Source organism: Elgaria multicarinata, chromosome 3, assembly GCF_023053635.1.
Source record: "Elgaria multicarinata webbii isolate HBS135686 ecotype San Diego chromosome 3, rElgMul1.1.pri, whole genome shotgun sequence".
Taxonomy (NCBI): Eukaryota; Metazoa; Chordata; class Lepidosauria; order Squamata; family Anguidae; genus Elgaria; species Elgaria multicarinata.
The window spans coordinates 162403145-162424725 of record NC_086173.1 but is presented as its reverse complement, the minus strand read 5'-3'; the positions used below and the strand labels follow the sequence as shown (position 1 = coordinate 162424725).

The window sequence follows — 21581 nt, the reverse complement described above, 5'->3', positions numbered from 1 at the left end:
CTTAACCACACTACTTCACTAATTTTCAATAATTGTGCAATTTGCCACACTTTAATAAACCATTCTTTGGTTTTCTATTTTTCCAGTTCTTGGCTATTATCCTCTTTGCTGCTGTTAACAAATTTGATAACATTGGCTGATGAATTTTTAAGGTTTCAGGTTTTTAAGATTTTAAAGATTGGCAGTAAGAAGTTTAAACTGGTAAAATAGGCTGGTAGCTTTGGTATTCTGGTCCTGCCCACCACTGAAATCCCAAACACTTATTTGAAATGGAATCTGGGCTTTAGGCTGAATGGCGGGTGCCTCCAATTTCAGTGGGGCTGTGAAATCACTCTGGATTTCAGCCAGAACCAGCCAGGAGGAGCTATCCAAGATGTTGAGCCTATTTGGGAGGCTAATGTCCAGTACCATGGATAGCGCCTTTAGAGTTCTGGCTTGTTCCGACTGAAACCCAGAAGGGATTTATAGCCCCACTGAAATTGGCGTCACCAGCCTCCACTGTACCCAAAAACCCCTGTGCTAAATACTCCTAAAAATAATGTCTGTTTTGGCCTGTTCTTAAACGTGTTGCTCTTCTGTTAAGCCCAGGGAGAAACTTCCTCGTGACCATCTAAGATGTGGCAGCATCGCCCACAGCTCGGTGGTTTTACCATGAGCCCTTGAAATTTCTGGATCGGCCAAGGTGCAGCCAGCATGAAAATGGAGCAGCAGGAGTCAGCGGGCTGTGTGCAAGGGGAAGGGGCCCAGGGATGTGGGAAAGACCCCCAGGCCGGAAGTCTCGGAGACGTCCTTCAGAGAATACCAGAAGGAACTCTGGTGAAACAGGAACCCTGCGAGGGCCTCCTTCAGCACTGGGAAGCCCAGTGGCAGGAGTTCCTGAAGACTGTGGAGTGCCCTCAGCCACACTGGGCAACCCCACCATTACCAGAAGAGCCCAAACCATGGGGCGACCCTAAGTCTTTCCTAGCCACCTTTGAGCAAGTGGCCAAGGCCTGCCAGTGGCCCAGGACAGAGTGGGCAGTCCGGCTCCTGCCCGCCCTCACCGGAGGAGCCAAGCAGGCCTTTAGCAGCCTGGAGGCCAGAGACAGAGAGGATTATGGGAAGGTGAAGGTGGCCATCTTGCGGTGGGACGGCCTGAGGCGGGAGAAGCAGCGCCAGCACTTCAGAAGCTTTTGCTACCAGGAGGCCGAAGGCCCCAGAGGGGCTTATAGGAGACTCCGGGAACTTTGCCAGGGGTGGCTGAAAATCGAGAGACACACCAAAGAGCAGATCTTGGAGGTGCTGGTCCTGGAGCAGTTCCTGACCGTCCTTCCGGCGGACATCCAGAGCTGGGTCAGGCAATGGGGCCCAGAGACGTGTGCCCAGGCGGTGGCTCTGGCTGAGGATTTCCTGCAGAGCGATGCTGAAAGGGTGGAGAAACAGGTGAGAAGGTTTTGGGCAGGTGAGCGTGAGGGAGCCAGGATCATTGTGTGTGTGTGTGTGTGTGTGGAATGATAAATAAAATATTATCTCCATGGCACAAGGAATTATATTGGGGTGGGGAATATTTACATTTTTTTAAAAAAATTATTTATTAAACTCTATTTAACAAAGCGGTTTAAAAAAGTTAAAAATATATATAAAAACATACAAGTCAGACAGCGTTTCTAATAAATACATAAACACGATTTCTGTAGATGCCGAACCGAGCTTGTTTCCTTCAATTTACTGTGGTCAGAGGAAGATTTGTTAAACCAGAGTTGGATGCCACATCTGTACCATTGATGTAATCGAGAAAATGAGACCATATTTCATTGAATGGGTCATAGCTAAGTTGGCCCGACGAGACTCTGCGGTGGTAGGTTAATTTTTCAGAGCAGGCTATATCCCACACTTTCCCTTTCCATCCAGTGAGTGTAGGGCCCTTCGCATCCTTCCAGTGTTCGGCGATTTCTAAACGAGCTGCCGTAAGGAGAATAAATACCAATTCTTTATGGGTAAGGGAGGGTTTTAGAGCATTGGGCAGGGACAGCAGGGACAGGCTTGGTTCTGGCAAGATTATCTGATCAGTGGCCTTAGAAATTATATTGAAGATAGTTTTCCAGAACTACATTTGTGTCTGAATTGTAAGGTGTAGAATTAGACATGTGTGAGAGCCAGTGTGACGTAGTGGCTAAAGTGTTGAACTGGGAGCCAGGAGATCCGGGTTCTAGGCCCCACATGGCCATGGAAACCCACTGGGGGACTTTGGGCCAGTCACAGACTCTCAGCCCGACCCACCTCACAGGGTTGTTGTTGTGAGGATAAAGTGGAGAGGAGGAGGATTATGTACACCACCTTGGGTTCCTTGGAGGAAAAAAGGTGGGATATAAATGCAATAATAAATAAACAAATTAATGTGTCAGAGGCCACGCCCCCTTGTGGGCCAGACATGTTGAGTTGGCCACGCCTTGGGGGTGGGCATGTTGGGGTGGCCACGCCTCCTGAGGGCGGCCATATTGTCTTCCTTTTTGGTTTCCAAAATATGGTCACCCTAGGGGAATGGTGTAAACGTGGTTCATGTGGGCGCCAGGGTGGTCCCCCAGGCACCAATGTGGTACCCACAGGGACCCGAATTCCTCTCCCTACCGTGTTTTAGTATGCGTACATGGTTTTGTATGAAATGCATAGAACTTCCTATTTATTTATTTATTTATTTATTACATTTTTATGCCTCCCAATAGCCGAAGCTCTCTGGGCGGTTCACAAAAATTTAAACAATGAAAAGCATAAAAACAACCAACAATTTAAAAACATGAATACAAAATACAATATAAAAAGCACAAACGGGATTAAAACCACACAGCAAAAATTGATATAGGTTGAAATATGGAATTAAAACAGCAAAGTTTCCTAGCAACTATACATGGGCTTCAGCAAAAGCGGACCAAATATCCAAATAAGTATCCATTCAAAGGTGGCGTCTATGTGCCACCCGTTCAAATATATCAGTCTATTGCATTATAGAAAATGCGTGTTTGTCCTTCCAGTGTTTTAATATTTATTTATTTATTTATATATTTTAAACATTTGTATCCTGCCCTATATCACTAGGATCTCAGGGCGGCATACAGATGAAATCATACAATATAAAACAATAAATATACACAGCTAAAAAAAAATTAAACCATGAATCAAGTTAAAACCAGTATATAATTTAAAAGCAGTAAAAACAATTAAAACCGTTAAAACAATGTGCAAACTTGGCGAATTTAATGGCCTTTAAATACCCCGTTATCTCCAATCACTGGTTGGAGATAACGGCTGAAGGAGCTTGTTGGATGGCAGTTCCCTATCCCTGTCTCAGGGGCTGCCGGTCTTCATCAAAGGCTTCTCACAGTGGCAATAGGAGCCATGGTGTCCTCAGTGTCCTCTGAGCCTTCTTCCTAAAAGGGCTCCTCTCCTCTGTTTCAGGTGCTAACGCTGCTTGCTGAGGCGGCTGTCAGTTTCTCTGGGGCGAGCCAGGCTCCCACTGACACCGGGCAGAGGCAGCTCTGTGTGGAAACTAAAGAGGAGGACGACAATGGGGAGACCGGTCTGCTAGGTAAGGCCTGCTTGTTTCCAGGTCTTTGGGGAGGGTGGCAGTTTCAAGACTTAGGTAAGGCTGTGTGCACCAGTTGCTGGGGAACATGGGTGGGAGGGTGCTGTTGCACCATGTCCTGCTTGTTCATCCCTGGCCGATGGCTGGGTGGCCACTGTGTGAACAAAGTCCTGGACTAGATGGACCCTTGGTCTGATCCAGCAGGGAACTTCTTATGTTCTTATGTCAGTCAGGGATTGGGGCCCTGCAGCTCAGTGGCATGCATTTAATTCCTATCCTGCTTTCCCACCCAAAAAATGGTGCTGGATGCTGCCAACAGTAAACTCATGAATAAAAGCAAAATTTTCATTCCAACAGGATAGAGAACAAATCATAGAATCATAGGATAGTAGAGTTGGAAGGGGTCTATAAGGCCATCAAGTCCACCCCCCTGATCAATGCAGGAATCCACTTAAAACATTCCTGACAGATGGATGTCCAGCTGCCTCTTGAAGGCCTCTAGTATGGGAGAGCCCACAAACTCCCTAGGTAACTGGTTCCATTGTCATACTGCTCTAACAGTCAGGAAGTTTTTCCTGATGCCCAACCAGAATCTGGCTTCCTGTCACTTGAGCCTGTTATTCCGTGTCCTGCACTCTGGGAGGATCGAGAAGAGATCCTGGCCCTCCTCTGTGGGACAACCTTTTAAGTATTTGAAGAGTGCTCTCATGTCTCCCCTCAATCTTCTCTTCTCCAGGCTAAACATGCCCGGTTCTTTCAGTCTCTCTTCATAGGGCTTTGTTTCCAGACCCCTGATCATCCTGGTTGCCCTCCTCTGAACACGCTCCAGCTTGAAGTGTGGTGCCCAGAATCAATTGAAAAACCCACCAAGAGAAGAAATAAGCAGCACTGGCCAATGAAACCTGCCCCCGCCCCTTGACAACAGATCAGCTTATATGTCAAGGGGCTGCCTGCATGTTTACGATTGTGCAAAAATATTTTGGAATTTTGTGTGGTTATGGTTTTATATTACGTTATTAAATTGTATTTTAGGACACAATCCTATTTCATTTATTATATTTCTATACTGCCCCATAGCTGAAGCTCTCCATGCAGTTTGCAAAAATGAAAAACCATTAAAATACATTATACAAAGTTCCAAAACCATTTACATAAAACATAAACAGATAGCACACACACTGACGACACGTATCTAAGAACGATTTTTAAACCATCAGCCAAAGGCAATCTAGGACCTGATTAAAAACTCAGGATATGCTGCCAAATGCACAAGGGAAGAGGTCAGTTTTAACATGGCATCAAAAAGAAAACAATGATGGCACCAGGTGGACCTTGTTGGGGAAATCGTTTCATAATTGGAGAGCCACCACTGAGAAGTTGGGCTGAAAACCACAGAATGAAATTTAATAGGGATAAATGCCAAGTTCTACATCTAGGAAAAAGAAATCAAATGCAGAGTTACAAGATGTCCAGCTGGACATCAGGAAAAACTTCCTGACTGTTAGAGCAGTACGACAATGGAACCAGTTACCTAGGGAGGTTGTGGTCTCTCCCACACTAGAGTCATTCAAGAGGCAGCTGGACAACCATCTGTCAGGGATGCTTTAGGGTGGATTCCTGCCCTGAGCAGGGGATTGGACTCGATGGTCTTGTAGGCCCCTTCCAACTCTGCTATTCTATGGTTCTATGATTCTATGATTAAGTCAGGCTCTGCAATGGAAAATGGACCAAAGTCCAAACCAAGTTCTTTCCCCACCCACAAATGGATTATCCTGACATCCTTACTCAGACGTCAGTCCATTCATACCAGTGTGTTCCAACTCTGCTATTCTATGATTCTATGAAGATGGGGGATACTTGGCTCAGCAACACTACAAATGAGAAGGATCTTGGAATTGTTGTAGATCACAAGCTGAATATGAGCCAACAGTGCGATATGGCTGCAAAAAAGGCAAATGCTATTTTGGGCTGCATTAATAGAAGTATAGCTTCCAAATCGCGTGAGGTACTGGTTCCTCTCTATTCGGCCCTGGTTAGGCCTCATCTAGAGTATTGCGTCCAGTTCTGGGCTCCACAATTGAAGAAGGACACAGACAAGCTGGAGCGTGTTCAGAGGAGGGCAACCAGGATGATCAGGGGTCTGGAAACAAAGCTGTATGAAGAGAGACTGAAACAACTGGGCATGTTTAGCCCAGAGAAGATTGAGGGGAGATATGATAGCACTCTTCAAATACTTGAAAGGTTGTCACACAGAGGAGGGCCAGGATCTCTTCTCGATCCTCCCAAAGTGCAGGACACGGAATAACGGGCTCAAGTTACAGGAAGCCAGATTCCGGCTGGACATCAGGAAAAACTTCCTGACTGTTAGAGCAGTACGACAATGGAACCAATGACCTATGGAGTTTGTGGGCTCTCCCACACTAGAGGCCTTCAAGGGGCAGCTGGACAACCACCTGTCAGGGATGCTTGAAGGTGGATTCCTGCATTGAGCAGGGGGTTGGACTCGATGGCCTTATAGGCCCCTTCCAACTCTACTATTCTTTGGTTCTATGATTCTAAGGCCTCATCTACACCAAGCAGGATATTCCACTATGAAAGCAGTATATAAAAGGCAGGAGCCACACCAAGCAGCATATAGCAGTATGAAAGCGGTATATGGTATGTGTCAATGGGCAGTTGTCTGTGCACTTCAATACCGCTATAAAGCAGTTGTGTGGCTCCTGCCTTTTATATTCTGCTTTCATACCGGTTTCATAGTGGAATATCCTGCTTGGTGTAGATGAGCCCTAAGTCTCACACACTTGCTGCCGCATCCTGAGCAAGGCTGCCTGGGGAATGCTGGGAACTGTAGGACTTTTTCTCCATCTAAACGGAAGCGGCATCATGCATAAGGAATCATATTGCTAATCTTATTTAATTTCATTACGTACAAGCCCCTCTAGGGCAAACATTCTCTTTTCCAGTGTGTTTCCGTTTTTCTCTTGGCTGGGGACTATTTGACTTTTGTGACTGGGCTTCTCTCTTTCCCCCAGCTGCTAAAGTGTGCTTGAATGTTTGCGAGGAGGAGAAATACATGCCGGATGGTTTGGAGCACACAGGGCTCCCTATGGGGGGAGCAGAAGAGAGTGTCTCCCAGTGGGGTAAGCAGGAGAACTTCTCCGAGAAGAGGCACAGACGAGATATCCATCAGGAAACCTGGCCAGACAAGAGGGCGTGTGAGGCCTTTCCTTGTAGAGGAGACCACAAAGATGTCAACAATACTACAGTTCAGCAAAGAATCCCTGGTGGTAAGAGACTGAATACATATGACTGTTGATTGGGGGAAGTGGAATGGAGTAGGGGGGTTGTAACTCCACGCTACAACATTTTGTTATAGGTCCCACATGCTTCTACCAATCTATGGTGCTACCACACTTAGAATACTGAGCCCCTGCCAAAGGAAGTGAGGCAGGTGGCTACTAGGAGCAGGGCCTTCTCCGCTGTGGCACCCTGGCTGTGGAATGAGCTCCCCAGAGAGGTCTGCCTGGCGCCTGCACTGTACTCCTTTCGTCGCCAGCTGAAGACCTTTTTTATTCTCTCAGTATTTTAACACTTAATTTTAACATAAATTTAAATTTTACTGCTCTAACTCTGTATTTTAATCTTATATCAATTTTTGCTGCATGGTTTTATGCTGGTGGTGCTTTTTACACTGTATTTTGTATTTGTGTTTTTAACCTGTGGGTTGTTTTATTATGGTTTTAATTTTTGTGAACCGCCCAGAGAGCTTTGGCTATTGGGCGGTATAAAAATGTAACAAATAAATAAATACAGTTCTGGTCACCACACCTAATAAAGGTTATTGTAGAGCTGGAAAAAGTGCAGAAAATGGCAAGTAAAATGATGAAGGGGCTGGAGCATCTCCCCTATGAGGGAAGGTTACAACAGCTGGGATTGTTTAGCTTGGAAAAAAGGAGGCTGAGGGGAGACAAGATAGAGGTGTACAAAATGATGCCTGGTGTGGAGAATGCGGACAGGGAGACATTTTTCTCCCTCTCTCAAAATACTAGAACCCAAAGGAGTCATCCCATGAAGTTGATGGGTGGGAGATCCAGGACAAATAGAAGGAAGGACTTCTTCACACAGTGCATAGTTAAATTTTGGAACTCTCTATCACAAGATGTAGTGATGGCCACCAAATGGGATGGCTTTAAAAGGGGGTTGGATAAATTCCTGGAGGCGAAGGCTATCAAGGGCTGCTAGCCCTGATGGTTCTGTGCTACCTCCAGTATTTGAGGCAGTAAGCCTGTGTGCTTTTGCACCGTGTCCTGCCTTGTTGGTCCCTGGCCGATGGCTGGTTAGCCACTGTGTGAACAGAGTGCTGGACTAGATGGACCCTCGGTCTGATCCAGCAGGGCGCTTCTTATGTTCTTATCGACCGATATGCAGGAGATCAGATGTCCACGGTACCGCTCTCAAAAAACAAAACAAATGTCCGCCAGTAGCAAATCCAGTTTATACATTTATAGATTTAAAAATATATCTATGCACGCATACACACATATACATATACATTTTAAATGTGAAACATTTCGGTAGAAAACACCAGCTTCAGTCACAAATAAGAATCTGCTACAATAACACACGTATCCTGATCCAGAACCAATCAGGAACAGGTCAAACCTCCATGAGGGAACATGGATTAACAACCAGCAGCTCTTTTTGTGTTGTTTATTCGTTCAGTCGCTTCCGACTCTTCGTGACTTCATGGACCAGCCCACGCCAGAGCTTTCTGTCGGCCGTCGCCACCCCTAGCTCCCCCAAGGTCAAGTCTGTCACCTCCAGAATATCATCCCTCCATCTTGCCCTTGGTCGGCCCCTCTTCCTTTTGCCCTCCACTTTCCCTAGCATCAGCCTCTTCTCCAGGGTGTCCTGTCTTCTCATTATGTGGCCAAAGTACTTCAGTTTTGCCTTTAATACCATTCCCTCAAGTGAGCAGTCTGGCTTTATTTCCTGGAGTATGGACTGGTTTGATCCTCTTGCAGTCCAAGGCACTCTCAGGATTTTCCTCCAACACCATAGTTCAAAAGCATCTATCTTCCTTCGCTCAGCTGTTTTAACCTGCAAATTTATAAACTGGATGAACATAAGAACACTAGAAGAGCCCTGCTGGATCAGATCAAGGGTCCATCTAGTCCAGCACTCTGTTCACACAGTGGCCAACCAGCTCTCGACCAGGGACCCACAAAGGGGGTTTGGATTCGATGGCCTTGTAGGCCCCTTCCAACTCTGCTATTCTATGATTCTACGAAGCAGGACATAAGTGCAACAGCACCGTCATAGAATCCTAGAATAGTAGCGTTGGAAGCAGCCTATAGGGCCATCGAGTCCAACCCCCTGCTCAATGCAGGAATCCACCCTAAAGCATCCCTGACAGATGGTTGTCCAGCTGCCTCTTGAAGGCCTCTAGTGTGGGAGAGCCCACAACCTCCTTAGGTAACTGATTCCATTGTCGTACTGCTCTAACAGTCAGGAAGTTTTTCCTGATGTCCAGCTGGAATCTGGCTTCCTGTAACTTGAGCCCATTATTCCATGTCCTGCACTCTGGGAGGATCGAGAAGAGATCCTGGCCCTCCACTGTGTGACAACTTTTCAAGTCCTTGAAGAATGCTATCATGTCCCCCTGTCTCGCCCATGTTCCCCAGCAGCTGGTGTAGATAGGGATACTGCCTCTGATACTGGAGGAAGCATCTGGCCATGAGGACTAGTAGCCGTTGATAATCTTCTCCTCCATGAATTTGTCCAATCGTCGCTTTCCTGCAGTTCATGTGGGCTGAACCCAAGTCGGCCCGGGCTCTCCTCATCTAGCTTTCCTTTCCTTTCCTTTCCTTTCCTGTAGATTGCAGCCCCATGAGAACATGCGAAGGGCAACGCAAACAACGGGAAAGCTTGGAGCCGGCGGAGTGGTACGGGATGACCCCCGGAAGCTCCAGGGACATCCCTTCCCTCCTGAGACGGAAAAGAGCTCAAATTCACAAGACGCCCTATCAGTGCGGCGAGTGCGGAAAGATCCTCACCCGTAAAGACAACCTCATGAGGCACCAGCAGATGCACGCAGGGAAGAAGAAGCCGCACCAGTGCGCTTCCTGCCTCAAAACCTTCAGGGACAAGTCGCACCTGATCCGGCACGAAAGAATCCACACGGGGGAGAAGCCGTTCAGTTGCGCCGTCTGCGGGAAGAGCTTCAGTTGCAACTCGTACCTCATTGTCCACGAGAGAATCCACACGGGGGAGAAGCCGTACGCCTGCTCGGTCTGTGGAAAGAGCTTCAGCTGTAATTCGTACCTTCTCCGGCACAGGAGGATGCACACGGGGGACAGGCCCTACAAATGCCCCGTGTGCGGGAAGAGGTTCACTTGCAGCTCAAACCTGATCTTGCACAAACGAACCCACACCGGGGAGAGGCCCTACAAATGCTCCTCCTGCTCGAAAACCTTCCGTCAGAGGTCGCACCTTATTTTCCACGAGCGGATCCACACCAAGGAGAAGCCGTTCAAGTGCTCGGTCTGCGGGAAGAGCTTCGGGCGCAACGCGCAGCTGATCCAGCACAAGAGGAGCCACACGGGAGAGAAGCTCTACAAGTGCTCCGTCTGTGGGAAGAGGTTCAGCTGCATGTCATACCTGATCCAGCACTCCAGGATCCACCAGCGGGACAAGCCGTACCGGTGCTCGGAGTGCGGGAAGAGCTTCCGGCGGAGCGCGGAGCTCTCTTCGCACCAGAGGATCCACACGGGCGAGAAGCCATACCGATGCTTCGAGTGCGGGAAGGCCTTCAGCTGGAGCGCCGGCCTTACCTCACATCAAAGAACCCACACAGGGGAGAAACCTTACAAATGCCTCGACTGCGGGAAAAGCTTCGGTCGTAAGCAGCTCCTCCTCGTGCACAGGAATCACCACTTGGAGGAGAACATGTTTTAAGCCACGGATGAACTGCACGTCTTCGCAGATGTGAAAAGACACATGCGGGGGGAAAGCCATATCAATTGGTGCTGTCATCTTACCTTTGCATATCTCACCCATCAAAGAGACCTTTGTTGATTGATTGTAGGAGTTTGTCAAATAAAAAGAGCATCTAGGAATTAATTTATCCTCCACTTAAGCAAACAAACTTTTTCGAATAAATGGATGTCCCCAAAGAAATTTCAAATAAATGACCCAGGAATGCTTGACTGTCCCAAATAGGTGCATCCAAGTTTTTTCTTACAAGAATCATAGAATCATAGAATAGCAGAGTTGGAAGGGGCCTACAAGGCCATCGAGTCCAACCCCCTGCTCAATGCAGGAATCCACCCTAAAGCATCCCTGACAGATGGTTGTCCAGCTGCCTCTTGAAGGCCTCTAGTGGGGGAGAGCCCACAACCTCCCTAGGTAACTGATTCCATTGTCATACTGCTCTAACAGTCAGGAAGTTTTTCCTGATGTCCAGCTGGAATCTGGCTTCCTTTATCTTGAGCCCGTTATTCCGTGTCCTGCACTCTGGGAGGATCGAGAACATATTCTACTCTGTGTGTGTGTGTGGAGGGGGGGCTACATACAGTCGTAGGGTACCTGATTTGCATGCAGAAGGTTCTTGGTTAGGGTGGCCCTATGGAAAGGAGGACAGGGCTCCTGTATCTTTAACAGTTCTATAGAAAAAGGAATTTCAGCAGGTGTCATTTGCAGGCATGCAACGCCTGGTGGAATTCCCTCTTCATCACAACAGCTAAAGCTGCAGGAGCCCTGCCCTCTTGACCAGATACAAAAGAGGACACGGCTCCTGCAACTTTAACTGTTGGGAAGAAGAGGGAATTTCACCAGGTGCTGCCTGCATTCAAATGACACCTGCTGAAATTCCCTTTTCTATGTAACAGTTAAAGATACAGGAGCTCTGTCCTGCTTTCCATAGGGCCACCCTACATATGAATATTAAAATAGATGTGCTGAATGGTCTGCATTGGGGGTGTTGAACTTTAGGTCTGCGGGCCAAATCCGGCCTGCCTAAGGTCCCAATACCTCCAGTATTCCCCTTGCTGCTGCCTCCCCCCTCCCCTGACTGCCAATCTAGCTCTGCTTAAATATTTCCAGCAATGGTGACTCTTGAGGGAGCCTGTTCCAGTGCAGGCTGGTGGCTCCAAAGTCAGTGGAGCATTGAATCCGCTCTGGGTTTCAACCAGAACCAGTCAGAACTTTAAAAGAGCTATCCAAGGTGCTGAACTGTATCCCCCAAATGGACTCAGCACCTTCAGTAGTGTTGTGTTTCTCAAAAACCTCCTGCCTTCTTGGGAGACAAAAAACGAGGCCTGCTAAGTAATCCACAAAGCTTTATTTAAGCAATAAACATTTCTTCCCACCTGAAGAGAGTCTAATCTCTTGGAACTTTCCTCCTAGGCAAAACTATGCAAACTAAGCGAGACAATTGTCTGTTCAAGAAGAATGGAAAGCCTTTTCCCAAGACGTGTTAACTTCAGAGAGACTAGTTCTGAGGCAGCTTCTGACGGGACGCCAGCCGGGCTGATTTTCTTTCGCCTTCCTTTCGCTCCACCCGTTTTAATCTGCAGCGTACTCTAGGATTGGCTAACCTCTCTGTGCTCTCCCCCTTGGAAGAATATTGGCTTCCCACTGACGGTGTATTGTTTGCCCTTGAGGAGATCAGCTCTGGAGAGGGTTGGTGAAGAGCCTGTGAGAGCTTTCTCCCCTACTGGTACAGGCTGGCCTGTTTCTGGCGCCTCCTCTACTTCAGAGTCTGATTCTGATTGATCACCTGAAACACTTTCTTTCAAACTAGGGGGAGCAGAGCTAGACATGACAGGTAGCTCCTTTCGAGTCCTAACTGGAACCCAGAGCGGATTCACAGCCCCATTGACATGGGAACCACCAGCCTCCGCTGCTCTCCTAACGTTTAGCCCAAATCTGCTTCTTCACCATTTCCATCCATTTTTCAGATTGAGGACCACGCTGACGGCTTGGAATCTTTCTGGAGTGCCGTGGCGGGTGGGGCCAGGACTGGCCATGGAAGGGGCTTCAGGCATACACATTTAGTCTTCGTCTTTCAGGACCAGCATCATGGGAAGTCATGGTTGGGCACCTGCCAAGCACGGTCGTGCGACCCATACATCACGGGTGGTGGTGGTGGTGGGTACTGGTTGTGGATGCTTTGATGAAGTGTAGAACTGCACAGCTGGGTGTGTAATGGGAACTCTCCAGTCCCTCTTCAAGCGTTTTCAGATGTGGGCGGGCGGTGGGGGGGAATCGTGTTTCCCTACCGTCGCTCTGCCTCCTGCTTATATCCCACAATAGGGATGAACAGCTTCCTTTTTCTTCACACGGGGAAGGAAGAGGAAGCAAGGAATGACCACATGGCCCATTCAGTGGATATATTATTATTATTACATTTATATCCCACCTTATAGAATCATAGAGTAGTAGAGTTGGAAGGGGCCCACAAAGCCATCGAGTCCAACCCCCTGCTCAATGCAGGAATCCACCTCAAAGCATCCCTGACAGATGGCTGTCCGGCTGCCTCTTGAAGGCCTCTAGGGTGGGAGAAGAGCCCACAACTTCCTTAGGTCACTGGTTCCATTGTCTTACTGCTCTAACCGTCAGGATGTTTTTCCTGATGTCCAGCCGGAATCTGGCTTCCTGTCACTTGAGCCCATGATTCCGTGTCCTGCACTCTGAGATGACCGAGAAGAGATCCTGGTCCTCCTCTGTGAGATCCTAACTCTCCTCCTTTTTTTCCTCCAAGGAACCCAAGGTGGCGTACATAATCCTCTCCATTTCTATCCTCACAACAACAACCCTGTGAGGTAGGCTGGGCTGAAAGCCTATGACTGGCCCACAGTCACCCAGTGAGCTTCCTTGGCTGAGAGGGGGCTAGAACCCGGTTCCCCCGACTCCCAGTCCAACACTCTAGCTACTACACCACACTGTCTCTCACTTTTATAGCACAGTCTCTCCTGCCCACAGCAGGAAATGGCGCCAATTCTCATCAGAGCCAAGAAGAAACGGGTTTTCCGGGTCTTATTTTGTAGCGTGAAAAACGTCAGAAGGAGCGGGAGACCCGCAGGTTGTCAAATGAAGATCCGTGAGTGGCCAGTCACAAGCATGTGATAAAACACCCCTCTAAAGAATCTCTTCATCTCTTCACTGTTTTTTTAAAAAAAATTATGGTGGGGGTTACTTGGGAAGAGCCAACTTGAGGGAACAGGGATGACTGAAAAAATCTAACAATAACTAAAACATCCTGTTACAATAACTGTTCATAGAGAGACTGTTGAACGTTCTCTCTAAGAGCTGGGGCAAAGACCCGAATTATTCAAATAGATATTTATATTTTCCTGTCTTCCGCAAAAGGTTGCCCATCGCAGGTTTTTGACCAGGGCTGGCGTCAAGAGTTGGCATGTTTGGGCACCTGCTGAGGGGCCATAACACTTCAGTCATTCTGTGGCAAGGTGGGTCTGCCTATTTTCAATGAAAGAATGGATCAAATCAATCAAAATGAATCCAATTCATCTTTCGGAACAAACTAACTCGGCTTGTAAAGAGAGCAGCCTGATGGGTCAACTTAAGCCTGTCACACCTTTTCAGAGCAGGGCGGCTCCTCTGCTCTATTGAGCAACTAACTTTTAGGCCTGGTTCAGACCACGTGCTAAACCATGCTGCTTAACCACAAAATGGTTAAGGGCATTCCCTTAACCATTTTGTGGTTAAGCAGCATGGTTTAGCGCGTGGTCTGAACCAGGCCTATGTCTTCCTCATAGTTCTTTCTTCATTTAACCTGAGGAAGGTTCCTGTTAAACTCTAAAGCTTGCTCACTCCTTTGCGACCTTTCTATCGGTTCTAATAAAAATATTGTTTCTGTCAGTATTCCCTCTAGGAGTTAAAACTAGAAAGTTCCCGGGAGGACCTTTCTGTTTCCTAGAGGGGAGCAAGCGGAAGTGGTGTTCCAACTAACCCAGGATGTAAACACTGAAAGCCCTTTTTCCTGTTCCGTCCCTTTTCCCCCTCCCCCCCGGAAACTGACTGTTTTGGGGGGTTTGGAGTGTATTTAGGGGGTTATTTTCTCTCTCCCTCCAGTTATGACACAGGGAGTTTATGGATGTGCTGAGTGAGAAGCCTGATTCTGAGAAATTGGGTGAGGATTATTTATTATTATTATTATTATTGTTTCTATGGTTATTATTAGTATTGCTATTATTTGTGGGGCTAGAAAGCACAGGGATGGGGAAAGTGTGGCGTTACAGGACTGCAATTCCCATGATCCCTCACCACTGCCATGCTTGCTAGGGCTGATGGGAATTGCAGTCCACCAAACACTTGGGGGGGGGCACCCCCTACGCCTGGCAAAAGAGTTTCAGCAGATAAGGTGGTCAAGTTTTATTTGGATTCCACCAGTTCAGACAGAAGGAAGGGACTATAAGTAGGGTGACCCCTATGGAAAGGAGGACAGGGCTTCTGTGTCTTTAACAGCTGTATAGAAAAGGGAATGTCAGCAGGTGTCCTTTGTATGCATATGCAGCACCTGGTGAAATTCCCTCTTTGTCACAACAGCTAAAGGTGCAGGTGCCCTGCCCTCTTTTAAATCTGCTCACTGTAGTATAGCTCCTGCAGCTTTAACTGGTGTGATGAAGAGGACATTTCACCAGGTTCCCCATATATACAAATGACACCTGCTGACATTCCCTTTTCTATACAGCTGTTAAAGACACAGGAGCCCTGCCTCTTTTCCATAGGGGTCACCCTACTTATAGTCCCTTCCTTCTGTCTGAACTGGTGGAGTCCAAATTCCCTCTTCATTCCCTCTTCATCCTGCTTGATTCCCACAGGCCTGTGGGAAGCAAGTGAGCGAATAAACTGGTGTTTACCACTTTGATTTTTGTTTGGCAGCAGTATATACATTTGAGAAATAAATCAACTGATAGGTTAGTTATTTGTTGTATTTATATCCCGCTCTTTTCTCCAAGGAAGTGTACATGACCCTCCTCCTCTTCATTTCATCTGGTTTATTTTATTTTATTCGTCACATTTGTTACATTTATATCCCGCTCTTTTCTCCAAGGAGGTGTACATGACCCTCCTCCTCTCCATTTCATCTGGTTTATTTTAAAAAAAATTATATGTCACATTTATATCCTGCCTTTCCTCCAAGGAACCGAAGACGGCGTACCCAAAACCCTCCTCCTCCCCATCTCATTCTCACAACAACCCTGTGAGGTAGCCTAGGCTGAGAGTCGGTGACTGGCTTAAAGTCACCCAGAGAGCATCATTGCTGGGCGGGACGGGGGACTGATTATCTTGAAATAGCCTGGGAATGGAAAGTTTTTCAGCTGTGTTCCTTCCTCCTTTTCTGCCCCACAGGAAAAAAAGCCCTCCTGTGTCAGTCTCTGTAACCTGCTGTGCGTGTTCCTTCTTGACCTACGGAGAGACTCTGAGGCTGAGAGTGAGCGGCTGAGGCGTTGCCGCTGGCTTCAAAATGGAAGAACCGCTGGTAGGCCTCAAACTGGTGGAAGGGCCGGAGGGAGAAGGAAAAAGCCCTCACGTTGTTCAGACTGGGAGTATCGGAAAATTCCCCAAAAGGACATTGGCGCAGCAGCAAAAGGTTAAGCAAGAGCCAGGCGAAGGGATCCTTCAGTGTTGGGAAGCTCAGTGGCAGCAGTTCCTGAAGGAGGTGGAGTCGCCTCACTCGGGATGGGGGATTACCCAGGTGCCGGAGGAACCCACACCCTGGGACGACGCCAAGGCCTTCCTGGCCTCCTTCGAGCAAGTGGCCAAGGCTTGCCGGTGGCCCGGGGAAGAGTGGGCGGCCCGACTCAAGCCGGCCCTCAGCGGACAAGCTGAATGGGCCTTTAGTGGCCTGGAGGCTGGAGACAGAGAGGATTATGGGAAGGTGAAGGCGGCCATTTTACGAGGGGACACCATCAGCAGGGAGAAGCAGCGCCAGCACTTCCGGCGTTTCTGCTACCAGGAGGCCGACGGTCCCAGAGGGGCCTACAGCCGGCTCCAGGAACTTTGCCGTCGGTGGCTGAAGGTGGAGAGGCACTCCAAGGAGCAGATTTTGGAGCTCCTGATCCTGGAGCAGTTCCTGACCATCCTGCCATCAGAGGTCCAGAGCTGGGTCAGGGAATGTGGCCCAGATAGCTGCTCCCAAGCGGTGGCCCTGGCTGAGGATTTCTTGCAGAGGCAGCAGGAAACGGAGAGGTGGGAACAACAGGTGAGACAGTCTAATCCTCCAAACCCAGAGAGGTATAAGGTTAGTGGTGGCCATGGAGCAAGATCCCACCTCTGCGTGGGGAAGAGGAATTGCAGAAAACCGGTGGGATGTTCCCAGGCTGTGTTTTGTTTTTTTAAAAAATATATTACTCAGACATGTTTTTTTTCTCTGTAAACTGGATCTGAAAGTGTTACTGACTTTCCACTTCAGGAGGCATAGTGCTTTGTGTTGGTGTAAATCCTGTTGTGTTCCATATCTAATAAGAACATCAGAAGAGCCCTGCTGGATCAGACCAAGGGTCCATCTAGTCCAGCATTCTGTTCACACAGTGGCCAGGCAGCTGTCGACCAGGAACCACAAAGCAGGACATGGTGCAGTAGCATCCTCCACGCCCATGTTCCCCAGCAACTGGTGTATATAAGCTTACTGCCTCGGATACCGGACGTAGCACATAACCATCAGGGCTAGTAGCCATTTATAGCCTTTTCTCCTCCAGGAATTTATACAACCCCCCTTTTAAAGCCATCCATATTGGCGGCCATAACTACATCTTGTGGTAGAGAATTCCATATTTTAACTAGGGTGACCATATGGAATGGAGGACAGGGCTCCTGTATCTTTTTTTAAATGGTTTTAATTTTTGTGAACCGCCCAGAGAGCTCCGGCTATTGGGCGGTATAGAAATGTAGTAAATAAATAAATAAATAAATAAATAAATTTAACAGTTGCATAGGAAAGCGAATTTCAGCAGGAGTCATTTGCATATATGGATAACTTGGTGAAATTCCCTCTTCATCACAACAGTTAAAGTGCAAGAGCTATATTAAAGTGACCAGATTTAAAAGAGGGCAGGGCACCTGCAGCTTTAACTGTTGTAATGAAGAGGACATTTCCCCAGGTTCTCCATATATACAAGTGACACCTGCTGAAATTCCCTTTTCAGTACAACTGTTAAAGATACAGGAGCCCTGTCCTCCTTTTCATATGGTCACCTTAATTTTAACTATGCGCTGTGTGAAGACATACTTCCTTTGATCTGTCCTGAATCTCCCACCCATCAGCTTCACGGGATGACCCTGGGTTTAGTATTTTGAGAGAGGGAGAAAAATATCTCCCTCTCTCCATAATTTTGTACACCTCTATCATGTCTCACCTTAGCCTCCTTTTTTCCAAGTTAAACAATCCCACCTGATGTAACCTTCCCTCGTAGGGGAGATGCTCCAGCCCCTTCATCATTTGAGTTGCCCTTTTCTGCACTTTTTCCAGCTCTATAATATCCTTTCTTAGGTGTGGTGACCAGAACTGTACACGTTCTGGTTCTAAACATGGTCGCACCATAGATTTGTATAAAGGCAGTATGATACTGGCAGTTTTATTCTCAATTCCTTTTCTTATAATGCTTAATATGGATACCCCATTCAGAAGACACCTTAAACCATGGCTTTAACCACGGTGATTATTTATTTATTCATTGCATTTCTATACCACCCAATAGCTGAAGCTCTCTGGGCGGATTACAGCTCTCTGGGCAGTTTAAGCCAGAAAGCCAGGCTGTGTTCAGAAGACACCTTAAACCACAGCTTTAACCATGGTGAATAAAGCAAAAAGCCTTACTCACCATGGTTTAATGCAGTGGTTCCCAAAGTGGGCGGTACTGCCCCCTTGGGGGCAGTGGGATTGCATAGGGGGGCGTTAAGAGGCAAGGGGGTGGCAGGGGGGTGCTTGAGGTGGTCTTTTCTGAGAAGCACCTCTCCAGAAGGTCTTAAAACCGAGGGACATTTTTATGGGAGAAGGTCCCAAGCCATATAGGGGAAGAATCCACACATGTATTAATACCGTTTAAGAAGAGTCCTTTTAACGGTGAATTGAAATGTTTCAAAAGCACCAAAACGCTAATGAAGAGAAATACCCTGCTTGGTGTGTCCTGCCACGCCGGCTGCAAAACAGAGGCGTTCACTCTCCTTTCCCTCCCTCCCTCCCTTGGCAAGCCTGCGGCAGGTGCTTCGGATTTTGAATAAATATTCAATTAATTGTCATTGTTTTGAATTTTATTGTTATTATCTTCCTTAGTGGGTCGTTGAAAACCGCTATTCTGAATAATGATTTTTATAGTGTAGGGTAGGGGGCACTGGGCATGAGTTTGTGGAACCAAGGGGGCGGTTATCTGAAAAAGTTTGGGAACCACTGGTTTAAGGTGTCTTCTGAACTTGATGTTGTGCAGACTTTATACTGTTAGTTTTACCCTACCCTGTGCCTGTTTGCATTCTCTTCCCCTCCTTATTGTTTTACTATGATTTTATTAGATTGTAAGCCTATGCGGCAGAGTCTTGCATTTACTGTTTTACTCTGTACAGCACCATAATAATAACACAGCCAGGATTTCTGGCTTAACCACCGTGTTTAAAGCCATGGCTTAAGTTGTCTTCTGAATGGGCCCAGTATGAAATGCTATGTTCTGCTGTGCTGTAATTCTGTACACGCTTGCATATGAGAAGGAAAGGAAAGGAACCTCTCGTGCAAGCACTGAGTCATTACTGACTCTTGGAGGGACGCCAGCTTTCGCTGATGTTTTCTTGGCAGGCCTTATAGCGGGGTGGTTTGCCGTTGCCTTCCCCGGCTGTTATTACCTTTCCCCCAGCTAGCTGGGTACTCATTTCACCGACCTCGGGAGGATGGAAGGCTGAGTCGACCCGAGCCGGCTGCCTGAAACCAGCTTCCGCTGGGATCGAACTCAGGCCGTGGGGAGAGTTTCAGCTGCAGAAACTGCTGCTTTACTGCTCTGCGCCACACGAGGCTCTTTGCATATGAGAGCAACTCATTAAACCCAGCCGAATTGACTTTTAAGGAAAATGAATGAGATTGCAAGACGTCCCCATGGACGTTTTCATCGAGCAAGGCGGTTCTGGCGTCCTTCCCAGGCTTTGCTCCCTGTGCTAACGTGAGTCTTCCCTGCTGTTTCAGGAGCTAATGCCATTTGAGGAGGTGGCCGTTGGGTTCTCAGGAGTGGAGCACGCTTCCCTGCATCCGGTCCGGAGCCAACTGCACAGAGAAGCCAAGAAGGAGAGCAACTGCAACGTCACTTTGCTAGGTAACGGTTGCTCACGTCCCAAATGCTTGGATGTTCTCTTCCGCTGCCGCCTCCCTGCCGCCAAGTGGGATTTGCATAAAAATCTGAATTGGGAAACTTTTCCAAATGTTTCTTCCCCCCCCCCCCCCCCCCTGCTGGAAATTTTTTCCAATGCCCGAAATTGGTTGGGATCTGATTGAGCCCATTTGCTTGACTTATATTTGGCTCGAGGACTTTGACAACGTGCCTGGACAGGTTCGTGCAACCACCTCTGTATTGGATACTTGCCCCTCTTGGCTAATAAAAGCTAGCAGGGATGGAACAGCCGGCTGGGCCAAGGAAGTGATGAATGGGAGTGGTCCCCGGCCGACTGAAAGAGGCGGTAGTGAGACCATTCCTGAAGAAATCTTCCCTGGATCTGGAAAATCTTAATAACTACAGGCCGGGGGCAAATGTTCTATTCCTGGGCAAGGTCCTTGAGCGGGTGGTTGCAGGCCAGCTCCAGACACTTGGATGAGACTGATTATCTGGATCCATTTCAGTCCGGTTTTAGGCCTGGTTTTGGCATGGAAACAGCCTTGGTCGCCCTGTATGATGACCTATGTCGGGAGAAAGACAGGGGGAGTGTGACTCTGTAGATTCTCCTTGATCTCCCAGTGGCTTTTGATACTATCGACCATGGTATCCTTCTGGAGCGTCTGGCTGAGTTGGGAGTGGGAGGCACTGTATTACAGTGGTTCTGCTTCTTGGTGGGTCGGCTCCAGAAGGTGGTGCTTGGGGAACATTGCTCGGACCCATGGATTCTCCAATATGGGGTTCCTCAGGGGTCAGTTTTGTCCCCCGTGCTGTTCAACATCTACATGAAACTGTTGAATGTGGTCATTCAGAGTTTTGGAGTGCGTTGTCATGACACGCAGCTCTACTTCTCCTGTTCATCTTCATCAGGTGAGGCTGTGGATGTGCTGAACCGGTGTCTGGCTGCGACAATGGACTGGATGAGGGCTAATAAACTGAAACTCAATCCAGACAAGACTGAGATGCTGTCAGTGGGTGGCTCTGCTGACCGGATGCAGGGTGTTCAACAAGTTCTGGATGGGGTTGCCCTCCCCTTGAAGGAGCGGGTTCATAGCTTGGGGGTTCTCATAGAATCATCTCTGTCACTTGAACCTCAGCTGGCCTCGGTGGCATGGAGCGCCTTCTACCAACTTTGGTAGGTGGTCCAGCTACGTCCCTATAAAATGGAGAGGAGGATTATGTACGCCACCTTGGGTTCCTTGGAGGAAAAAAGGCGGGATATAAATGTAATAAATAAAAAATAATAATTTAATCAAGGGAGACAGACAAATCAGGGGCAAATCTAGACAGCGACCTGAAGGCGCTTGCGTGCGCCTCCAGTGCGCCTTGAAACTGATTGTGTAGATCCTGCCTACCTGCTGGCCAGAAGAGACGGAGGAGGAGGCAGCGGCGGCGGCCCCGCATCGCCCCTCGCGGGGACGGGGCGAAAAGTTTCCGGGGGGCTCTTTCGCCGGCAGCAGGAGGCCGGCGGGGAGGTGGGCGACGGCGGCAGGGACTCCCCAGCGAAGCCGCCGAGGCCGGAAACTTTTCGCCCAGTCTCCGCGAGGGGCGATGTGGGGCCGCCGCCGCTGCCTCCTCCTCCGTCTCTTCTGGCCAGCAGGTAGGCAGGATCTACACAATCAGTTTCAAGGCGCACTGGAGGTGCACGCAAG

The 21581-nt window shown here is 48.2% G+C and overlaps 1 protein-coding gene across 1 annotated transcript in view; it reads left to right on the top strand.

Annotated features, from left to right (window-relative positions):
* The first annotated feature begins 615 nt into the window (after positions 1-615).
* Positions 616-21581, top strand: part of LOC134395718 (uncharacterized) — a 39949-nt gene continuing 18983 nt past the window's right edge. The window contains exons 1-6 of the mRNA XM_063121880.1: positions 616-1422; positions 3433-3562; positions 6592-6699; positions 9438-10511; positions 16030-16787; positions 19749-19875. Of these exons, the coding sequence (XP_062977950.1) occupies positions 694-1422; positions 3433-3562; positions 6592-6699; positions 9438-10511; positions 16030-16787; positions 19749-19875 (2926 nt within the window). The 5' untranslated portion in view covers positions 616-693. The remainder of the gene's footprint in view (positions 1423-3432; positions 3563-6591; positions 6700-9437; positions 10512-16029; positions 16788-19748; positions 19876-21581) is intronic.